The sequence below is a fragment of the Uranotaenia lowii genome, chromosome 2 (assembly GCF_029784155.1).
Source record: "Uranotaenia lowii strain MFRU-FL chromosome 2, ASM2978415v1, whole genome shotgun sequence".
Taxonomy (NCBI): Eukaryota; Metazoa; Arthropoda; class Insecta; order Diptera; family Culicidae; genus Uranotaenia; species Uranotaenia lowii.
The window spans coordinates 148647286-148668573 of NC_073692.1; the positions used below are offsets into that span (position 1 = coordinate 148647286).

General features: G+C 34.9%; 1 protein-coding gene across 2 annotated transcripts; it reads left to right on the forward strand.

Annotated features, from left to right (window-relative positions):
* Positions 1-6101: 6101 nt before the first annotated feature.
* On the forward strand, positions 6102-17769 carry LOC129743685 (lipopolysaccharide-induced tumor necrosis factor-alpha factor homolog). 2 transcript variants are annotated; one of them, XM_055735773.1, is made up of 3 exons: positions 6124-6199; positions 6306-6419; positions 17099-17769. In XM_055735773.1, exons 1-3 carry the CDS (start codon positions 6196-6198, stop codon positions 17347-17349), a joined length of 369 nt encoding a protein of 122 aa, XP_055591748.1. In that variant the 5' UTR covers positions 6124-6195; the 3' UTR covers positions 17350-17769. The 2 variants fall into 2 exon arrangements, with proteins under 2 accessions (XP_055591749.1, XP_055591748.1); XM_055735774.1 differs by lacking the exon at positions 6306-6419 and having other exon boundaries at positions 6102-6199.
* Positions 17770-21288: the final 3519 nt, after the last annotated feature.

Consider the following 21288-nt stretch of genomic DNA (forward strand, 5'->3'; position numbering starts at 1 on the left):
CATCCCAGCTTCGTGTAAATAAAACCAAATTTGGCATCAAAAAGTAGAAGAAATAGAAAAAATATTTCGATGAATATTAGGTACTCACCCCTCCGTCCAATGGAGAGATAGAAAGGGTAAGTGGGACTCTCTAACGTGTTTTGGTAAAACTTGACCAACCAGCTAACCAAGCAAATGGATCCAAATTTGGCATGGGATGTTATTTCAATACGAGAAATATTTCTATAATTATTTGAAACCTTTCTTGCAGTAAGAGCATAGGATTGACATCATAGGAAGAGGGGAAGAGGGGAAGAGGGCTTCCACAATTTTTTTTTTCGTATAACCCGAGAATTCATCTAAAAAATGAACAAAATTTTACACGGAAAATTATTTTGACATGATTTTATGATTATTTAAGACACCACCCTTCTTTTAGTGAGCAGAAACATAGAAAGAGGGGAAAATTTTGTTTGCATAAGTTCTCAATATATGTTGACAGAGCCAGCGAATGCAATCAAGTATGGCATGTAAAGGTATTTGAGTACGAAATATGTAGTGTGCGGTGTTGCAGTGTTAAGATGCTTGATTATTAAATTTTATATAGCAAGGGTTTTGGATACTAAAACACTTGGAATGATAATTAGAGACCCAACTTCATTCCAGCAGTGGAGGATGGGAAGGACCGGAGGCCTCTCTTACAATTTCGTTTGGCATAAATCGAGAACATATCAAGCAACGGGATCAAATTTTATGAAATTGCGTTTGAACAATTTGGGACCCTCCCTTTACAGGGGGGAGTCAAAAGTATGCAGACATTATTCATACATTATTTGACATAACTCAAATACTCTTATCAAACAAATGGATCCAAATGTGGCATGTGACATTTTTTAGATACCGTAAACTGGGGGAACTTTGATCATTTTTTTCATTCATTTTAGAATATTTTGGAAGAGGTTGCTTTGTCGTAATACATGAAAATTTTAAAACACTTACTGAGGTGAGGAGTATAAAACATGATCATTGATTGCAGTAAATTTAAACGACATTGGTGGTTATAATTCTATGTTTGTTATAAAACCAGATTTCGAGTTTCGGGGTAACTTTGATCACTATGGTATTTAAGGTACCTCAACATCTTCAAAACTACTTTTATGGTGCCATTTAGCACAGAAAGCATAAACATTATTAACAGTAAATTTTGTAAGGACTAAACTAATTTTTTCTATGTTTTTTTTTCCAAACATTTATTTTTAACTGATGGATAATGTTGCTGCATACATCTAGGGGTAAAAAATATAAACATTTCTAATTTTTTTTGGTCTCAAAAACAAACGAAATTTTACCTTTATGCAATTCCCTAGGTCCTCACACTGTTTCCATGTTATTTTCTTCTTCAAATTCAACCATTTGATAGGGTTTTAGCCATTTTTACAATACGGGATTTCTCAAGGAAAATCACCGTTTTTTTTTTTTCAATATCAAAAAATTACCACGAAATAACGATAAAAATATCACTTAATCTAAACCTTAGCAAAGAAAAAAGTTGAACTTTCACATAAAACAACCCATTTGCTCCTATATGCTTAAATTTGAACAGGAGATATGTTTGTTTGTGAGCCTTTGAAAAACCAGATATTTTAAGATTTTAAAATGAAATTTTAGGTAATATAAAAAATCTTCAAATAAAAACCAAATTGAGCTTATTTATAACTCTATTATAAGCTTTCAAACGTTGAAAACAGTTTTCAGAAATTTTAACTTTTCGCTTATGATTATCTGCAAAAATTTCATGTTGGTCAAAGTTATCCCGCTGATCAAAGTTCCCCCAGTTTACGGTACTCAAAATATTTTCATGGTATTTATAGTTTATGATCCCTTCCCGCATTGCACAGTGGTGCAAAACATCAATCTAGCTGTACGAAATTAATAGCGCTCAGGGATGAAGAGATAGACATTTGATGTCTTCAGCAACACTGTTCAGTTTTACATGGAGCATATTCTAGTATCAAAATTTTTGCCGAGGGGACCACCGATAGCGAGATAAAAATGCTTACTTTTTTGTTTTTCAAATTAGGGCTTTGATGTCTTCGACAAAGTTGTTTATCTGATCAAAATACATAAGTTTGTTGAATATGTCAAAGTCCTATCACATCACCCTCAGGAAATACAGTCAAAGTAAAAAAAAATCTATTGAAAAAACACTTTTTTGAACCTGACACGTTGTAGATTGGATAAAATGGTTCACTGTCTTTGAAACAAAGTTGACACATGCCACGATCTACGATTGTCTCATACATTATGGTGGGTTTAGAAGTTGCTGAAGCCCTATAGAAAGCATTTAGTGTATTTTATTGGCAGTTTTGGAAGGCTCGTCCATCGAAAAGTGCACATTTTCGCAATGCCCCCTTTTTTGTGATTATTTTTGATGATAAGCGGAACCATTTCCGTTAGAAATTAGCGGGGAAATCGGTGGAACTAGTAGAGATTTGAAAGATTGAAAATACACTTTTTGTATAAAAATTACCCATTTTACTTAAAGAAAAAAACGTTGAAAACATTTATTTATTAATAAAGTGTTGCAGTTTTCTTTTCTATGTTTTGTTTTATTAAAAAGGCATTTTAATTCGATTTTTCAAATCATTTAAACTCCAAAAAAAAATTAATGGAACTAATTTGTTAAATTTTGTAGAGCACTCAATTAGTATTCGATCATATAAATGAATAAATGAATAATAGAACCGGTTTTGCCAGTACACAGTTGTGCTCTACAAAATTTATCGGACTAGTTCCAATAATTTTTTGGAGTTTAAATGATTTGAAAAATCGAATTTCAATGTCTTTTAATAAAACAAAACATATAAAAGAAAATTGCAACACTTTAATAATAAATGAAATGTTTTCAACGTTTTTTTTTTACTATAAGTGAAATAGGCTATTTTTATATAAAAAGTGTATTTTCAATCAATCAAATCTTTACTAGTTCCACCGATTTCCCCGCTAATTTCTAACGGAAATGGTTCCGCTTATCATCAAAAATAATCACAAAAAAGGGGATGTTGCAAAAATGTGCACTTTTCTATGAACGAACCTTCAAAAAGTGCCAATAAAATACACTAAATGCTTTCTATAGGGCTTCAGCAACTTCTAAACCCACCATAATGTATGAGACAATTGTAGATCGTGGCATGTGTCAACTTTGTTTCAAAAATAGCGAACCGTTTTATTCAATCTACAACGTGTCAGGTTCAAAAAAGTGTTTTTTCTATAGACTTTTTTTACTTTGAGAGTAACTCCTGAGGGTGATGTGATAGGACTTTGACATATTCAACAAACTTATGTATTTTGATCAGATAAACAACTTTGTCGAAGACATCAAGCCCTAATTTGAAAAACAAAAAAGTAAGCATTTTTATCTCGCTATCGGTGGTCCCCTCGGCAAAAATTTTGATACTAGAATATGCTCCATGTAAAACTGAACAGTGTTGCTGAAGACATCAAATGTCTATCTCTTCATCCCTGAGCGCTATTAATTTCGTACAGCTAGATTTATGTTCTGCACCACTGTGCATTGGAATGGGGAGAGAATGGGGAATTGATATCAATTTTTCGATGAATTGAAAAACTTTTGAAGCTTATAAAAACAGATTTTTAATTTCAAATCTTGGAAAAAAAATTAAGATATCAAGTTTCAGAAAATTAGTTTCAGTATTTTTTGTATTGCAATTCGAGATTTCAGCTGCATCTCTCATTCTGTAGCGGTTGCTTTTTGTTTATGTTGTAATTTGATTTAAAATAATGCCCCCAAAACAATTTTATTTGAATAATTTTTAGAAAATTTCGTATCTTTTTGGAAGGTGAGGCAAAGCACACCGGATCAGATAGTGAATAATAAATAACAATTATTACCATTTTCCTAACAATTCATCATGGTTAATTTTTTACCTGGTCTGATGATTATTTGAGAATTCAATTTTTTTTTCGGAGGTCTGTGTTTTGGGAATATTTATTTAAAATTTTAAAACTAGATTGCTCAAAAATTATTTTTAAGCGAATTCCTTGTCCATAATAAAAAACATATTTTCGAAAAATCTTTCAAAGACATAGCGAAAATATTATTAATTTGAACGTTTTATTGTGATTTGTTTTGAAAGTTTTGATATGTTTAATCAGTAAAAATTATTATTTTTTGAGTTTGTGAGATAATTATGATAATTGAAAGACGCAAATATATTGAATAACTGAAATAATCAGCATGTTTAGATTTAAAAGGCGAAGCGGATTTTTGCCAGTCACAAAATCTTTCATATTTCTTATGGGTAGCTGAGGCATGAATATGTAATTATCTTCAGCTAGCGTCTACAATTTTAATGAATGTTTTAATTGAAAATCACTATCTTCTTTATCGTGTTATAATCTGGGATCTCAAAACTCACAAATTGAGTACAAATTTACAAAATTGCAAGTTGCAATCAGAAAATAATTTAAAAAAAAAACCTTAAACCTTAAGTAAAATGCATAAGCTACTCGTTTTTCTGGGTAAAATCAAATTAGAGAACTGCATTGAAGCCATATTTGCATGTCAGTTGCCAGTTTCCAGGGGCTGAATGCACGGTTCTTGTCGCCTTTTGTAACATGCTCTTTAGCTAAATCCATAAAAAATTCAATAGACAAACAACAAGCACTTCTCGCGTGATATTGTTCATACAGGAATCTAGATGATTCATTAAAATGCAAAAGAGAAGTGATTGGAGTTTATCTCGAAAATTGTCATTGAATAAACAATTATGTTTTCTAATTTGTTTAGTGTGGTTTTAATAACAGCCAAATTTCGAACATTGTAAATATATGCATTACACGCATAATTATGTTCATGTTCAACTCTAGATTGGTATTGATTCGAAAAAAAAATGTTTTCTCATAAAATAAACAATTTCCTTTTTTCTTGATTTTCTCGTTTAACAGTTTTAACAAAAAAAAACCGCTGTTTAAAAATAGATGTTAAAAAATCCTAAATAATTGATTTTATTTCTTTTATTTGGTTTATACCGGTAAAGAAAATACACCTTTCAAAGCAATTTGTGAGCTGAAATAGCTGAATTTGACAGACAATTTGACAAAACTAGTCCGATAACTGTCCTATTTCAAGTTGTTTTTTCTAAGCGATATATTGTTATGCTTTCTGAGCGTTGTTTTCGGCGAGCTTAAAGTCTTAAGTCGTTGAAAAACAGCATTGAAAAATCTAAGTATTCACCGAGCTATGCGCCAGGATGATATGTGAAACCAAAACAAAAGGATAGAGTTTGTCAATGTATTTCGTGTAATACAAGGTTTCACTCATCCGAGGTGGTCCTTCCCTCGACAAACTCAGATAAGCGGGGTTCTACTTTATTTGAAAACCCAAACGATCCGTGAGTTTTCGATCAACACATATTATTTCATATTAATTTTCTACTGAACAACTATTTTTTTCAAAATAATTTTTCAGATTGCGGCTCAGAATTTCACAACAAATGTATAAACTGATTTCTGTGGGACGATTCGGATGTGTGGCACCTGAAAATACGAATGAGTGATTCATATCGTAAGCCTTTAATATCTTTGTCGATAAACTCAATATCTTATCGAACCCAATCAGTTAATATTTTGTATAATCAGAGAGTGAATAAAATCAACACCAACAACAAAATATTTAGGCTTCCAAGAATCTCATGTTAAGGTTTCGTAAGAAATTATGAAATTTGAAAAGAAACTACTGAAGTTATGTCGCCTGTAAACAGGAAGAAACTTTTAGTAATTCCAATTGAACTATCCTATCAAAATGTAGAGCTCTAATTCTGTTTTGAAATTTGTAGCACCTACTCAAAGTTCAGATAAAATATTCTTGAATATATTCAAAGAGTTTTTAAAGAAAAAAAATAACCCTAAAATTTGTTTACATTTCAGATATGATTTGGATTTTTTAAAATATTGATCGTGTCATTCACAAACTAGCTGAGCATATCCTGACACAACTTTCGAACACGCGAAAGCAAAAACCCCCTTCCTCTACCCGCAAATCGCGGGTCTGGGTCACTGATAAGACCTGTACCGGATATTTTGACATTGATCCTAGTCTCAGTCAGTCCCAGTTTCGGATTAGCCGCGACACGTTTCGGTTCGTTACTAGTTTACTTCCCGCGGGACTCCGTGACCGTTAAGTGATTAGAAATAATGGGTGAGTTGTTGAGCGCGTTGATTAAATGGGGAAAATTGGGGTCGGGGAAGCAAAATATAAGCTTATTCAAGCGGTGTCTTTTGATTCTTCTCAATCGTTGAATCAGATTCGGGCAAATCAAACCCCCCGTCATATGAACAGACCCTTGAGCCGATTCCATCTTCGTATCCTCATCAGCAGACTCAGCCGACTTTTCGCATGGAACCGGTGATGCAACCGAGTAAGATTATGTCCATTTCTGTAGTGAAAAATTGTGTACTCAACTTAGATTATTTAGGTAGATTGTGTAGAGTTATGCTCGTGGACGAATTATCTCAGCATAGTTATAATTTTAAGCAGTAAAAAAACTAAACTTTCTCTAGATAAGTGTATTTTGAATGAATCGGTTTCAGGGACTTTGAAAAAAAAAGCTTTATAGAACTAAGATTCATTGGAAAAAAATTCGATCTTTTTCCGGAATTTTCATTCCTCCCTGAAACAGTTTTAAATTTAAACTTCCATTTTTCCAGCGGTTTTTTTTTTGGAAAAAAAAGTTTTCAAATATGAACTGCAGTGCATAGACATATGATCGACAATAATTAGGAAAAAAAATCAAGTCCAGAACAGATGTAACATGACGGTTGAAACTATACTAAGGTTGCCATATTGCCCGGTTTTATCAGGGTTTGCCCGGATATTGAACACAAAATTCGACAATAGTCCGGTCCGGCCCGGGTGCCCGGATTTTATTTAAAAATGCCCAGATTTTGTCCGGATTAGAGAATAAATTTTTATTAAATTATTAAATTATTTGCCAAAATACATAGAAAAAATGGAAAATGGAAAAAATGGAAAATGGAAAATAGCCTGAATTTGTCCGGCCCAATTCCGTGCTGAGTAAATTCTGGCAACCGTAAACTATCCCTAAAGATATCAACACTTTCTTTTGGTTTTCAACCATACTGGACTTTTTCTTCACTTTTAATTGTTCCGAGTCATTTAACTAATATCCTTTGTGTCAAGCTGTTCTTACTTAATAAATGTTCCCGCGCCGATCCTTTGGTGCATAGGGCCGTGGTAAAAGACCTCCACTGTTGACGATTCGGAGCCAGCGTCTTCACTTGGTCCCAGTCAAAATTTTCGTAGACAGTTCGGATTTCGGTGACAAGGCTTCGCCGCCACGAGTCTGCCTCTTCTTCGATGTCCTTCTGGATTCCATTCAAGCGCTTCTCTACAAATCTCGTTCTCATCTAGAGGAGGAAGACTGAAATTCGCTATATCATTTTCTGTATCGTTTTTTTTTTTGCTGTTCGGTCAAAAACCAGCAAATTTCGAAAAGACTTGTAATAAAGCAAATTTTAACTTGAAATGATTAGTCCCTGTGTAGAGAGGCATGTAACTTAGTTGTTTAAGTGCTAAATTTAAGTCTTCTGAGTTAATTGCAGCAGATTCAAAAGTAAACATCGAAATCGAATACACCAGCTAGATTTTCCAATGCCAGTCTGTCAACTATGACAATAATATAAATTTTGGACTATGTAAAAATGTTGTTCGGTCCATGAGAACGACCAAAAATCCAATTCTGTTAATTAAGCTATATTTAGAACAACCACTAATCAAACAATTATCATTAATCAGCTTCCAAAACTTCAACGAAATTTGAGCGAATTAATACGCCTGAACCTGCAAGAATTTTCCGGAACAAAACGAAACCTAAATAAATAATTGTTTAACGCAAAACAAGTTCTTTAAGCATCAAAAAAGTTTTATTGAAAATCACTAAATAAGAAAGTAAATTTTGAACCTTCGCACTGGTCGGTAGATTGATGAAAGAAATTTGACGTTTGTAGGATTATTTTTTTCATTTTTATTCATTCTTCTTTTCGCAACGTGTACCCAATCCATCTCCACTTAGTTCTCGAATCTCGATTCCTAGCGCCCTTTGATGACACCGGCGATGAAGTTCCTCATTCGAGATCCAGTTGCCAGGCCACCAAGCGCGGATGATATTCCGCAGGCAGCGGTTTACAAATACTTGCAGTTTTCGCGTCGTTACCGCATATGTGCACCAAGTTTCGCACCCGTACAGCAATACGGATTTGACGTTTGAGTTGAAGATTCGGATCTTAGCTCGTAGAGAGATCTGGCGTGACCGCCAGATGTTTCGGAGACTCGCAAACGCAAATCGGGCCTTTCTGATCCGGGTTTCGATGTCTTTTCTGGTACCACCATCAGGCGTTATCTGGCTACCAAGATACTGGAAGCACTCCACTTTCTCAACTTGTTGCCCAGCTACCATGAAACTGGAGGGATTTCCTGTGTTGATCTCCATCGACTTGGTCTTTCCGACATTGACTTTGAGACCTGCTGCCTTGGAACTTTCGGTGAGGTCGTCGAGTTTGCTCTGCATATCTGGTTGTGTTTGGGCGAGCAAAACAATATCGTCAGCCAGGTCAAGGTCGTTCAGTTGCTCCATTGTTGAAGGATTCCACGGCAATCCTCGGTTCGGTGCACAGTCAATCGATCCAATCAGAATCTCATCCATTACGATTAGAAAAAGTAGCGGTGATAGAATACATCCTTGTCTCACTCCAGCAGTTACCGGGATTGGTTCGGACAAGACACCGTCGTGCAAGACCTTGCACGAAAATGCCTCGTACTGTGCTTCGATGAGATGGACTAGTTTCTCTGGGACCCCTCGTCGTCTTAGAGCCGCCCAGATGTTTTCATGGTTAAGTCGGTCGAATGCTTTTTCGAAATCAACGAACACCAGCAGAAAGGAGTCCTGGAATTCGTTGATTTGTTCCAGTATTATTAGTAGCGTTCTGATATGGTCCACACATGATCGTCCGGATCGGAGTTCTGCTTGTTGCCGTCAGAGTGTAGCGACGATTTTCTCCTGGATTCTGATTCTGAAAAGACGGTGCAACATTTGTGCTGACAAGGCAGAGTCGGCTTTCAGCATCCCAGCAGGGATGCAGGTGTTTTGTTGGATTTCATGTTTTTGATTGCCGCTTCTATTTCAGCCGGCGAAGGCGCTTCCAATTTGGCGCCATTAATGTGACTTACTCATCGCTATTCGAGACTCGGAAGAGTTGTTCAAAGTGCTCAGTCCATCGTTTGAGCTGATCTGTTCGATCGGTCAATAACTAACCTGCTCGGTCATTTAGCGGCATTCTAGCATTAATCATTGCACCTCTAAGGCGGCGAAAAATGTCATAAAGTAATCGGTTATATGCAATGGCGGCGGCTCTTTCACCTTTTCGGCTAGAGAGTTTGTCCTCGCTCTCTTGTCTCGTCTACAAGCTCGTTTAACTGCCTCAATTAGAACACATATTAAATATCTTTAAAAAAAAACCTTAGATACTCAGACTGAAGATTCAGCTTCCAGACTCAACCTTTTCCTTTTTAAACTCAACTTTTCCTTTTAAAAACTCAGACTTTCATAATCTAAAACCAAATCACGAAGGCACTACCGTGGAACTCCGACTTTGTTCTCATTTAAATTCAAACTGAAATTAATATCGAATATTAAGAATCGAAATTTAAATTAAAAGATGTCAGTTCAGTTCTCATTCCCAACCATTAATTTATGATTTCTTCCAAAGTTGCCCATCCACATTCACCAAGAGGCCTTTTCAAAGGCCAACTTTAAAAAAACTGATTCCCATGTCGAATTCAGATTAAAACAAGGACCAATCGAACCTCGGGTAAACATTTAAGAATAAAAAAACTCAATCTTTTAGACATGATTTAGGCCAACCCAGCCAACCTACTTGCAACCTTCTATCCTTTCATCCTCTGATTTTCAAATCCTTTCATCATTTTGTCGTTTCAGCACCCAGTTTGGATCTTTATTATCTATTTTCACTTTTGTTTCAATCTCTCTTATTTAATTCCCTTTTTTTGTCGCTTCATCCTCCCGTCTTCATTCCCATCTTCTTATCCTATCATCTTTTCTTCCACTCCTCTACATCCTCTCACTTTTTAATATCCAATTTTCTTTTTTTTCGCTTAGTTTCTGGTTTTTTTTTTGTCATCTAAGCTGAAAAAGGTCAATTAATAATTCAATTTTTACCGTTTCATCTTATTATCCCCTTTTCTTTGTCTTTTCAGGTTAACTTTTTTTTAAGTTGTTTCAGTTTCTCATCGTTTTATTTTTCTCACCACATTTCTCATCTTCTATTCTTCTTGTCTTCTCATCTTATCAACTTTTCTGCTACATTTCTCTCCAGCCTCCCATTTTATATTTTTTACCCCTCCATTGTCTGATTTTCAAATTCTGCCGTTTTTTTTACTTGACTTTTTTATATCTTGATTACCTATTTATTTCTTCTGTTTCAACCTCTCTTATTTTTTATTATTTTTATTTGTTTCATATCTCCCGTCTCAATTCACATCTTTTCATCCTACCATCTTTTCTTCCACTATTCTCTTTAGCCTTTTATCTTTAAATTTTTTCATTCACTGGTTCTTCTCATATCGTCATCTTTCAATCTTTCCAGTTTGAAGTTCGGTTACTTTTCCCAATTTTACCCAATACCCAGCTTCTTCTTGTCGTGACCTTTTTATTTATTTTATTTTTTCTTAATTACTTGTTCTTTTTTGAATATTTATTTGCTCATAAGCCTAGTAAAGTCAATGAGTAATACTATTTAAACCGTCTTGATTATTCATCTAACTATCCTTTTTTCGTCATCTCTTCATGTATGTATGTATGTATGAAAACCCACCAGTGGCTGATAGGTCTTTCGACCCGAGTCGGTACGGGAAGTCTCCATCGCTCATTCAAATATTGTTCATGCTTAACTCATCAACAATAATTGCAGCACAACCAAGGGGTCCGATACCACTGGCTTGGGACAGGTTTGACTCATCTCACTCCCTTCAAACTGTTCGAAACAAATAAAGAATCTAGAAAAGGTACCGTAAACTGGGGGTACTTTGATCACCGGGGTAACTTTGATCAACATGAAATTTTTGCAGATAATCATCATGAACTAAGCAAAAAGTTAAAATATCTTAAAACTGTTTACTACGTTTGAAAGCCTATAAATTTAGTTACGAATAAGCTAAATTTGGTTTTTATTAGAAGATTTTTGATATTCCTAATAATGTAATTTTAAAAACTTAAAATATCTGGTTTTTCGAAGGCTCACAAACAAACATCTCTTCTGATCAAATTCAAGCATTTAGAAGCAAATGGGTTGTTTAATGTGAAAGTTCAACTTTTTTCTTTGTTTAGGTTTTGTTCAAGTGTTATTTTTAAGGTCATTTGGTGATAATGTTTTTATATTGGAAAAAAAACGGTGTATTTCCATGAGAAACCCCGTATAGTAAAAATGGCTAAGACCCTATCAAATGGTTCAATTTGAAGAAAAAAAATACATGGGAACAGTGCGAGGATCTAGGGAATTGCATGAAGGTAAAATTTTATTTGTTTTTTAGGCCAAACAAAATTGAGAAATGTTTATAATTTTCACCCCTAGATGTATGCAGCAACATGGTCCATCTTTTGACTATAAATGCTTTTGAAAACAAAACGTTGAAAAACTGGGTAAAGTCCTAACAGAAATTACTGTTATTAATGTTTATGCTTTGTGTGCTTATTGGCACAATAACAAATTTTTTGAAAATGTTGCGGTACTTAAAAACCACAGTGATCAAAGTCACCCCGAAACTCGAAATCTGGTTTTGTAACAAACATTCAATTATTACCACCAATGTCTTTTGAATTTACTACAATCAATGATGATGTTTGATACTCCTCACCTCAGTAAGGGTTTTAAAAATTTTAGATATTACGAAAAAGCAACCCCTAACAAAATATTCAAAAATGAATGAAAAAAGTGATCAAAGTTCCCCCAGTTTACGGTACCTAAGTAACCTACTCATGGTTCCAAATTTGCCGAGATACTCCGGCTGGCTTGAACCCACAATCCATTGTACATCAGTTTTCCGTTCGTTTGATGTCCTGTCCTACCCCCCATTTATCCCCAATAATAGAGTTAAGCTATTGTAAATATAAATACATTTTCATGAAGAAGTAATGAAATAAAAGGATAGGTACTTATCTTCAAGCTATCAAATGGCTTCAGCAGTTTTTCGGCGATCCACACAGAAAGCTGCATATTCGGTTACGAAAAAAAAACTAACCACAGCAGTCCAGTATTCATACCGACCCATGTACGTGCACGAAAGGCTAATAACAACAACACGTTTGCTCAAAAAATTCAAAGTACGCTGCACGTCGAAGCTCCAATTTATATTTTAAATGCATTTTCACTCAATTAATCTTTTAGTTTCGGACCAGCTTCAAAAACGCTCCCAAAAAAACAAAATTTTCATTTCCAAATGGCCTATTTGAGATTTGAGACACAATTTTAACGCAAGTGTTCGGCCTGTCTGTTTTTTTTAAATTCATCTGCTGCGCATCACCTGGACCATGCGTTGGTATACTTAATTTTTACATTAAAACACTTTTCAGTCAGAAAATGATTAGTTAAAAAAAAAGCAAATGCATGCGTCATGAAAAGCTTTGTTTTCTTCCTTCCACTAAATATTCCTCGCTGCCTCCAAGAACTCTGAAAAACTAGGAACTATTCAATTGAGAACAACGATGATTGACACATTTATTCCACCGATGGTGAAAATTACTGGTACACTGGCTTATCCGGCCATTCGATTTAACAATAATTAGACACATTTTAAAATAAAAACACCAGCGAAATATTGAAAATAAATGTTTTACCGACGAAGCAAAAAAAAAACACCTTTTGACTTTCAAACATAGCTAAGGGTCTCTCCTTTTTTCGTCATCTCTTCAGCTTCTTAACTACTTTGTTTTTCTTAGTCTTTTCCGTTTTTTATAGCTGTATTTTCCCATCACATATCTCATCTTCTACTCTTCTTGTCTTTTCATCTTATCATTCACTTTTTTTAAAAGACTCTTTATTTATAATATTTATCCTTCATGTTTTTTTCAAATGCTGTCATCTTTTTGTCGTCTCAGCACCCAGCTTTGATCTTTATTATCCATTCCTTTCATCTTCTTATCTCTTACGGTAACCTCATTTATTGAATTAAAAAAAATCATCGTTGCATCATTCCCGTCTCAAGTAACATCAACTCATCTTATCATCTTTTCTCCTACTCGCCTTTCAATTTCCAAACTTCTCCTTCACTAACTTTCCAGCATCGTATATCCAGCATCGTATATCCAGCATCGTATATCCAGCATCGTATATCCAGCATCGTATATCCAGCATCGTATAGTTCTTATCTTCAATTTTTTTTTTCAAATCCTAATACCTTTTTGTCGTCCCAACACCCAGCTTTCATCTCTATTATTTTATATGTTTTCAGCTTTCTCTTTCTTTCCATTTGCTCAATTACAAATCCTGTCATCTTTTAGTCGTCTGAGCACTAATATTCACAAATGTATTTGCTTGGTTATTTTCTGTATTCCGATTTCAAATCCACGTTTTAATTTGACTCAGGGTTGCAATAGCTGTGCAAAACTTCAGATATACAATAGAAATGTCAGCCAAGACTTAACACACTTTCATTTTATTTATTGGACTTTAGGCTCGTGCTTCTAAATTCAGGCCCAGATTTACCTTTAGAGATCAGACTTGAGTTTAAATTGTTAATCATTATTCGGGCTATACAGATTCTAGATCCAAAACTCAGTTACTAATAAAAATCAAATCATCGCAATCGTAGGTCAAATCACATCAAACCTTATCCTTAAACCTGTTAAAAAATGTAACAATTTGATAGTCCCAATCAAGCCGCTGAACAACTTTAATAAAAAAAAAATAAAAAATACACTTCGAGGACTGCTCAAACAATTATAATCATTTAATTTGTTTCATGCTGGGACCCTTTTGGGGACCTTTTTCACCCCAAAGAGGACTATCATTTTTTAAAACAACTTCACCCACTAGGGACTGTAATTCACCCCAGTGGGACCCTTTGGGGACTTTTCCACCCCCAAGAGGACTATCATTTTTTAAACAACTTCACCCACTAGGGACTTTCATTCACCCTAGTGGGACCCTCAGGGGACTTTTTCCACCCCAAAGAGAACTATCTTTTTTTTAAACAACTTCACCCACTAGGGACTGTAATTCACCCTAGTGGGACCCTTTGGGGACTTTTCTCACCCCAAAGAGGACTATCATTTCTCAAACAACTTCACCCACTAGGGACTTTCATTCACCCTAGTGGGACCCTTTGGTGTCTTTTTCCACTCCGAAGAGAACTATCATTTTTTAAACAACTTCACCCACTAGGGAATGTAATTCACCCCAGTGGGACCCTTTGGGGCTCTCTCTCACTCCAAAAAGGACTATCATTTTTCTAGCAACTTTACCTACTAGGCACACTCATTCGCCCTGGAGGGATATTCAACGTTTCGTTTGAAATTGTTCTCAATTAGCGTTATCGTTTACTCACCGTTAAAATCAAGATACCATCCATTTCGCAATTTTTTTCAAAACTCCTTTTACGAGAAAATACCACTTTACCATGCGTCCGAAAACTTCTTCCATCATCCGCCATCTTGAAAAAAAAAATCTTTTTCATCATTACAATATAAAGTTACCTTCTCAAACAATTTTTGTTGAAATGTCCACTCGCCCACCAACTGCGCCATTGTCGTGACTGATGGGTCTCTTCTCAAAACTTTTATTTCCTTAACGAACCAAATTTGTCATTTTTTATTATTGGAAAAACTGTCGCGCGTCAAAACGAACTACACTTAAGAACAATTCTTTACTAACTGACTATCACCAGGTCGGTCAGGCCTCTCTTTTCCTCTGAGAGAAACTCTCAACATTCAAATGCTCTTTCATATATAGCGTTGCCAGATTGAAAACCGCTCAAGTCCGCAGATTTCACGAAAATCGAAAAATGTACTGTTTGGCTAAATAAAACTTAATGACCTTTTTTTTTTTTGGTCGTCAGGTAGAATTTTCATTTATCCGCAGAATCCCTTGACTTTATTCGATAATCCGTAGAAAATCCGTAGGAAATGCTGAAAATCCGTAGATTTGGAGCATCGATCCGTAGGTCCGTAGAAATGGTCAAAGTCCGTAGAACTACGGAGAAATCCGTAGAATTGGCAAGGCTGCCTATACCTAATAAGCGTCTCGCTACTGACGCTCAGTCATTCTCTCGTATGTTATCTCAGAAGATACGCATACAGTTTACATTTTTCAATAAAACCGAACATTCGTAGATGGATTCATAAACGATACATACTTAATTAATTTTAATCAAATTCTGTTTATATACATTTCATAATATGTTTATTATCGTGTTATACCCACTAACTATACCATCAATATTCTCTAAAGTTATTTATCTACTTATATTCCCTACAGAGTGCTCTGCTCTTTAATATATTTTTTATTTTTATCTTATTACTGATTCTGAATTTTCATTCTGATCTTTCTCGAGTATTTATTCTACGTTATTGATGTTGCTGCTGTAATAAGATCTCGTATGATTTGATCCAAAATTGCAATTCAAGACTTTTTTTTTCATAAAGGTCTTCCTTTGGATTTAAAAAATTATATATTTTCTAGTCCGAAGGTTGTAAAATCTAGAGTTTCTTTTGATTAAGTCGTATGAGCCAACTGACTCATTTCGAGAAAATCGCTGCTGAAGTTTTGTAACACTTTTTCAATTATGGTATTTCATATTTGACTCAGAATTGTCTGGAAAACTGATACATGATACAAAAACAGATGAGAAATGTGGCAGTGAACTCGATACAGGCATTAATTGAGATTTTCGGGTAAACAAGTACTAACGACCTTTTGCATTACGTTTTTAGCGTAAACGTCATTTTGCAATTAATAAATTTTTATTTATAAAATTTAAAAAAAAAATTATTTTATAACATGATTTGTTTTGTTCTAATCTTCAATAATATCTGCTAACATGCTTTGACTACAGAAATTCTTACATGATGATTTCTTTGTGGTTTGACTCGATTATTGGCTTGTAGTTAATTTGAGAAATAACTGCAAGTGCTTATTTGTCAAGCATCTAGCAAAAATAGAAATGAAAGAGGACTTACGTGTGACTCCTTGGATCGTTGTCTTGCCCCGTGGGTGATATGCGCACAACAAACTTGGTGAAAGGGCCTGGTCTTAGTCTGTAACATTGGAGTAAGTCATGGTGAGGAGCCACACCAGTGCAGCAGTTGGAACCTGTGCTGCGAGGGACTATGTACCAGGTGTCTATTCTACTGGAAATGATCGGTTAGGTACTTCCTGTGATTTTGATAACCGCTCAAGTAGTGCAGGAACTCGTCCGAAGCTTCTATATGTCGACTGCTACTTTATGACCAAAAAATAACAGGCTGAGTATATGTTGAGACATAGAAGTAACATTTATTTAACTTACCCAATTACAAGTTGAAGACATTTGTTTTCCTACAATGCAGAACAACTCTTTTGATAGATTTCTGTTTGAAAAAATATGGTTTTCATCACTCGGCAATGAATTTTCTGCCAAAATAAATTAGGTCGCAAAAACCATCGCGACGAACTGTTGTTTATACGTCATTTTGCATCACGGCAATCCAATGCTGCGCAAAACTTCGTTAAATCCAAATTGCACTCAAAAATAAGAAAGTCATTATACGTCTAAAATTCAAATCATGTTCTAAAATTTATTTATTGATCAAATGAAACCAAATTTTTACCTAACGTAAAATACATGTTTTTCAATCGTTTGCAGTAAATATCTCAATTTTGTTTATGTTGGTTCATACGACCTAATCAAAACAAACACTAGAAATGAGTAAACTGTAATTTTTATTGTTTAATTATTTTCCTTCTGCATGTTTCCCATAGCTTATTGTTAGTTTACTTCATAATACATATTTCTCCAATCTAATTTCAGAAACGACCGTCATCGTAACGGCACCGTCCGTGGGACCGGACCCGTCCACCATCGTGTGTCCCTCGTGTCGCGCCACTGTCGTCACCCGGCTGGAGTACGAAACGACAACCCGAACGCACGTGTGCGCCGCCATTCTGTGTCTGTTCATCTGCTGGCCCTGTGTCTGCATTCCGTACTGCTCGACTTCGTGCCGAGACGCAAACCACTACTGCCCGAATTGTGGTTCGTTCATCGGAACCTACCGAAAGTGAACGAGGGCGAAGCCGAGCCGAGAGTTTCGCTTTTATCATTGGAAGCTTCTGCTGAGAGCTTTTCGATTATTTATGCTTTCACATCGTCAAAAGCTTGCCTACTACTATCCATATCTAACTGCTCTAATCTAGACTAACTGTTCGAAAATTTTAAACTAGCAATAATTAAATAAAAAATAAATCACTTTGTCGTTGATGTTGCAAGATTGGTGTTTGGCGGGGAGGGCAAATAAATGTTGCCCACTTTAGTGATGGAGAGCTATGATTTTGTTTCTCCAAAACTAGGATGGAACATATGGTCCGTCGAAGAGAAGGAAAAAAAATGAACAAGCGATGATGCAACGCACCAACTCGCTGAGCTAACGCAACATACCTACGCTAGCATACATGTGTATACTTATCTACTTATATGAATAGAGAATAAATAAAAAACTTTAAAACCAAACATTGTTGGATTGCTATTTTCGCTGAAGGCCCCCGAGGCAACGTTCAAGAGAAGTATAAACTTGGAGGGAAAATATTCAAACAGAGCTGGAGGTTTGCTCGTTGTGTGTTGGTGCGTTGGCTTATAATTTTTAAGCTTAAGTAATAGAAAACACTACTCGCTCAGCAGAGTGGAGGTTATTGATGGCCCTGAGCATAAATTAAACCGAGCGTGAGTTTCGATTTTGGCTCCGGCAGAAACGACTATACAACTAATAGCAGTAGTATAAGTAGTAGAAGTTATATTCCAGTAACTGATATATGGAGTCGATAGAAAGCATGTGACCTTTGTATAAGATTGAATATGTAGGATGTAATTGATAGCTGGTTAATGCTAAGCGCGAGGGTCAAAAAAGAATTCGTAAAATGAAAAATATTATGCATTTCTATGCATAAGAATTTGAACATTGGAATATTGTCCTTGAAAAAAAAAAAACAATGATGTGAATTCTGAATCTGAATTCCGAAACTGAATCCTGCATCTGAATTCTGAATTCTGAATCTGAATTCTGAATCTGAATTCTGAATCTGAATTCTGAATCTGAATTCTGAATCTGAATTCTGAATCTGAATTCTGAATCTGAATTCTGAATCTGAATTCTGAATCTGAATTCCGAATCTGAATTCTGAATCTGAATTCTGAATCTGAATTCTGAATCTGAATTCTGAATCTGAATTCTGAATCTGAATTCTGAATCTGAATTCTGAATCTGAATTCTGAATCTGAATTCTGAATCTGAATTCTGAATCTGAATTCTGAATCTGAATTCTGAATCTGAATTCTGAATCTGAATTCTGAATCTGAATTCTGAATCTGCATTCTGAATCTGCATTCTGAATCTGAATTCTGAATCTGAATTCTGAATCTGAATTCTGAATCTGAATTCTGAATCTGAATTCTGAATCTGAATTCTGAATCTGAATTCTGAATCTGAATTCTGAATCTGAATTCTGAATCTGAATTCTGAATCTGAATTCTGAATCTGAATTCTGAATCTGAATTCTGAATCTGAATTCTAAATCTGAATTCTGAATCTGAATTCTGAATCTGAATTCTGAATTCTGAATCTGAATTCTGAATCTGAATTCTGAATCTGAATTCTGAATCTGAATTCTGAATCTGAATTCTGAATCTGAATTCTGAATCTGAATTCTGAATCTGAATTCTGAATCTGAATTCTGAATCTGAATTCTGAATCTGAATTCTGAATCTGAATTCTGAATCTGAATTCTGAATCTGAATTCTGAATCTGAATTCTGAATCTGAATTCTGAATCTGAATTCTGAATCTGAATTCTGAATCTGAATTCTGAATCTGAATTCTGAATCTGAATTCTGAATCTGAATTCTGAATCTGAGTTCTGAATCTGAATTCTGAATCTGAATTCTGAATCTGAATTCTGAATCTGAATTCTGAATCTGAATTCTGAATCTGAATTCTTTATGAATGGAACGACTGTTTTGGTTGATTTTTTTAGGGATTTTTTACGGCTATCAGTCTCGGATTTTTTAAGTAAAAACGACTGTTTTTTACTCCAACGTTTCGATCCTTATTGGATCTTCATCAGGGGCTACAATTTATTGCTAATTTAGTGAAAATCGACTTTGAAATTTTGTTGGTGCTTACCGATAAAGTGTCGTTTTCTTGTTAAGTTTGATTCGGCTTATCTTGAACTGCTGTCATTGGGTTTCTGTGTTGGATTATGTTGGTTATAATTTTGTGTTTCTTGTATTTTAAAGTTTGGTGAGACTTACTGCTGACGAATTTTTGTAGAATATTCGTTTTTCTATTGAATTTTGGGAGTTTTACAATTTTCTGCATCAGAACTTTGCACTGTGGACTGTTTTGGTTTTCGAGTTGTTTTTAAATATGGCGTTCACTAATTTGTGTTGGTGTAATTTAATGTTTGTGATGTTGTGTTTTGATCCTTAGTATTGTGTTTTGCTTCTTGGGTTTTGATTTTTTCTAAACACTGAAAAATATTTGTGTATGTTGAGTGTAAAATATCTGTATCCTTTTTAATGTTAACTGATGATGATGTTGTTTTTATGTGGCAGCTTTCCAGCATCATGAGTTTGTTTTGGTTGTCTCCCCTGTCGATGATTTTGGCCTTATCGATGTTGAACAGGTGGTGCATAGCTGCTTCATGTTCCAATAATGCTGTTTGCTGCCTCAAGGTTGTTATCTCGTAATCCTGGTCGGTGCATCCTCTGTCCCACAGTCGTTTCAGCTCATTCGTTTGTGTTCTATGTTGTGACATCCGTTGTTTCAGTTTTGCTATAGTACATCCAATATAGCAGGCGTTACATTTCCGTTCGAAGCTGTTTGAATTTTCGGTTTGGTCTGGATTACCATTGCATTCAATCTTGTACACAACATTAGTATGCTCGTCGTGCGGAGTTTTGTCTTTCACGACCGGTAGAAGTGATCCGATCGTTTTACTTTGTTTGGTTGCGATTTTAATATGTTTAAAACCTGAACCTAATGTTTTTGTTATTTGTGCTGTTAAGCCATCAATATATGTGAGAGATTTATAACATTTTATTTCGTTCTCTTCCATAGCTGTCGGTTCAATAATTTTTTCTCCTAATTTGTTAATGATTCCATTGATAAGTGTGATTGGGTAATCATTCATTTTAAGGTGTGTTTGTATAACTTTTTTTGCGTTAGTTTTATCTGTATTGGATGTGAAATCAAAAACTCTTTTCGCAAAATTATATGCTACGTTAATTTTTTGATGTAGTGGTTGAAACGACAAAAAGTTCAAAAATCTTCCGGAAGCGATTGGTTTCATGTACCATTCCGTAGATATCTTACCATTTGTGTTTCGGTGCAGCATTAGGTCCAGGAACGGTAGGTGATCATTCATCTCCATTTCGACGGTGAATTGGATGTTTGGATGTTGTGAGTTGAACGTGTTTCTGATTGCATCTACTTGTGTTGGTTGTAGTACGAGGAATAAATCGTCTTACTTTACTTAAAAAATCCGAGACTGATAGCCGTAAAAAAATCCCTAAAAAAAAAAAAAAAAAAAAAGAATCTGAATTCTGAATCTGAATTCTGAATCTGAATTCTGAATCTGAATTCTGAATCTGAATTCTGAATCTGAATTCTGAATCTGAATTCTGAATCTGAATTCTGAATCTGAATTCTGAATCTGAATTCTGAATCTGAATTCTGAATCTGAATTCTGATCTGAATTCTGAATCTGAATTCTGAATCTTCATTCTGTATCTGAATTCAGAATCTGAGTTCTGAATCTGAATTCTGAATCTGAATGCTGAATCTGAATTCTGTATCTGAATTTTGAATTTCTTATTCAAATTCTTAATCTGAATTCTTCGGAATTATGAATCAGAGTTCTAAATCACAATTCTGCATCTGAATTTTGGTTTTTTTGCCAAATGAGGAAGTTTACATTAAATTAAATTATCTTCCAAATAGTAGAAATTTTT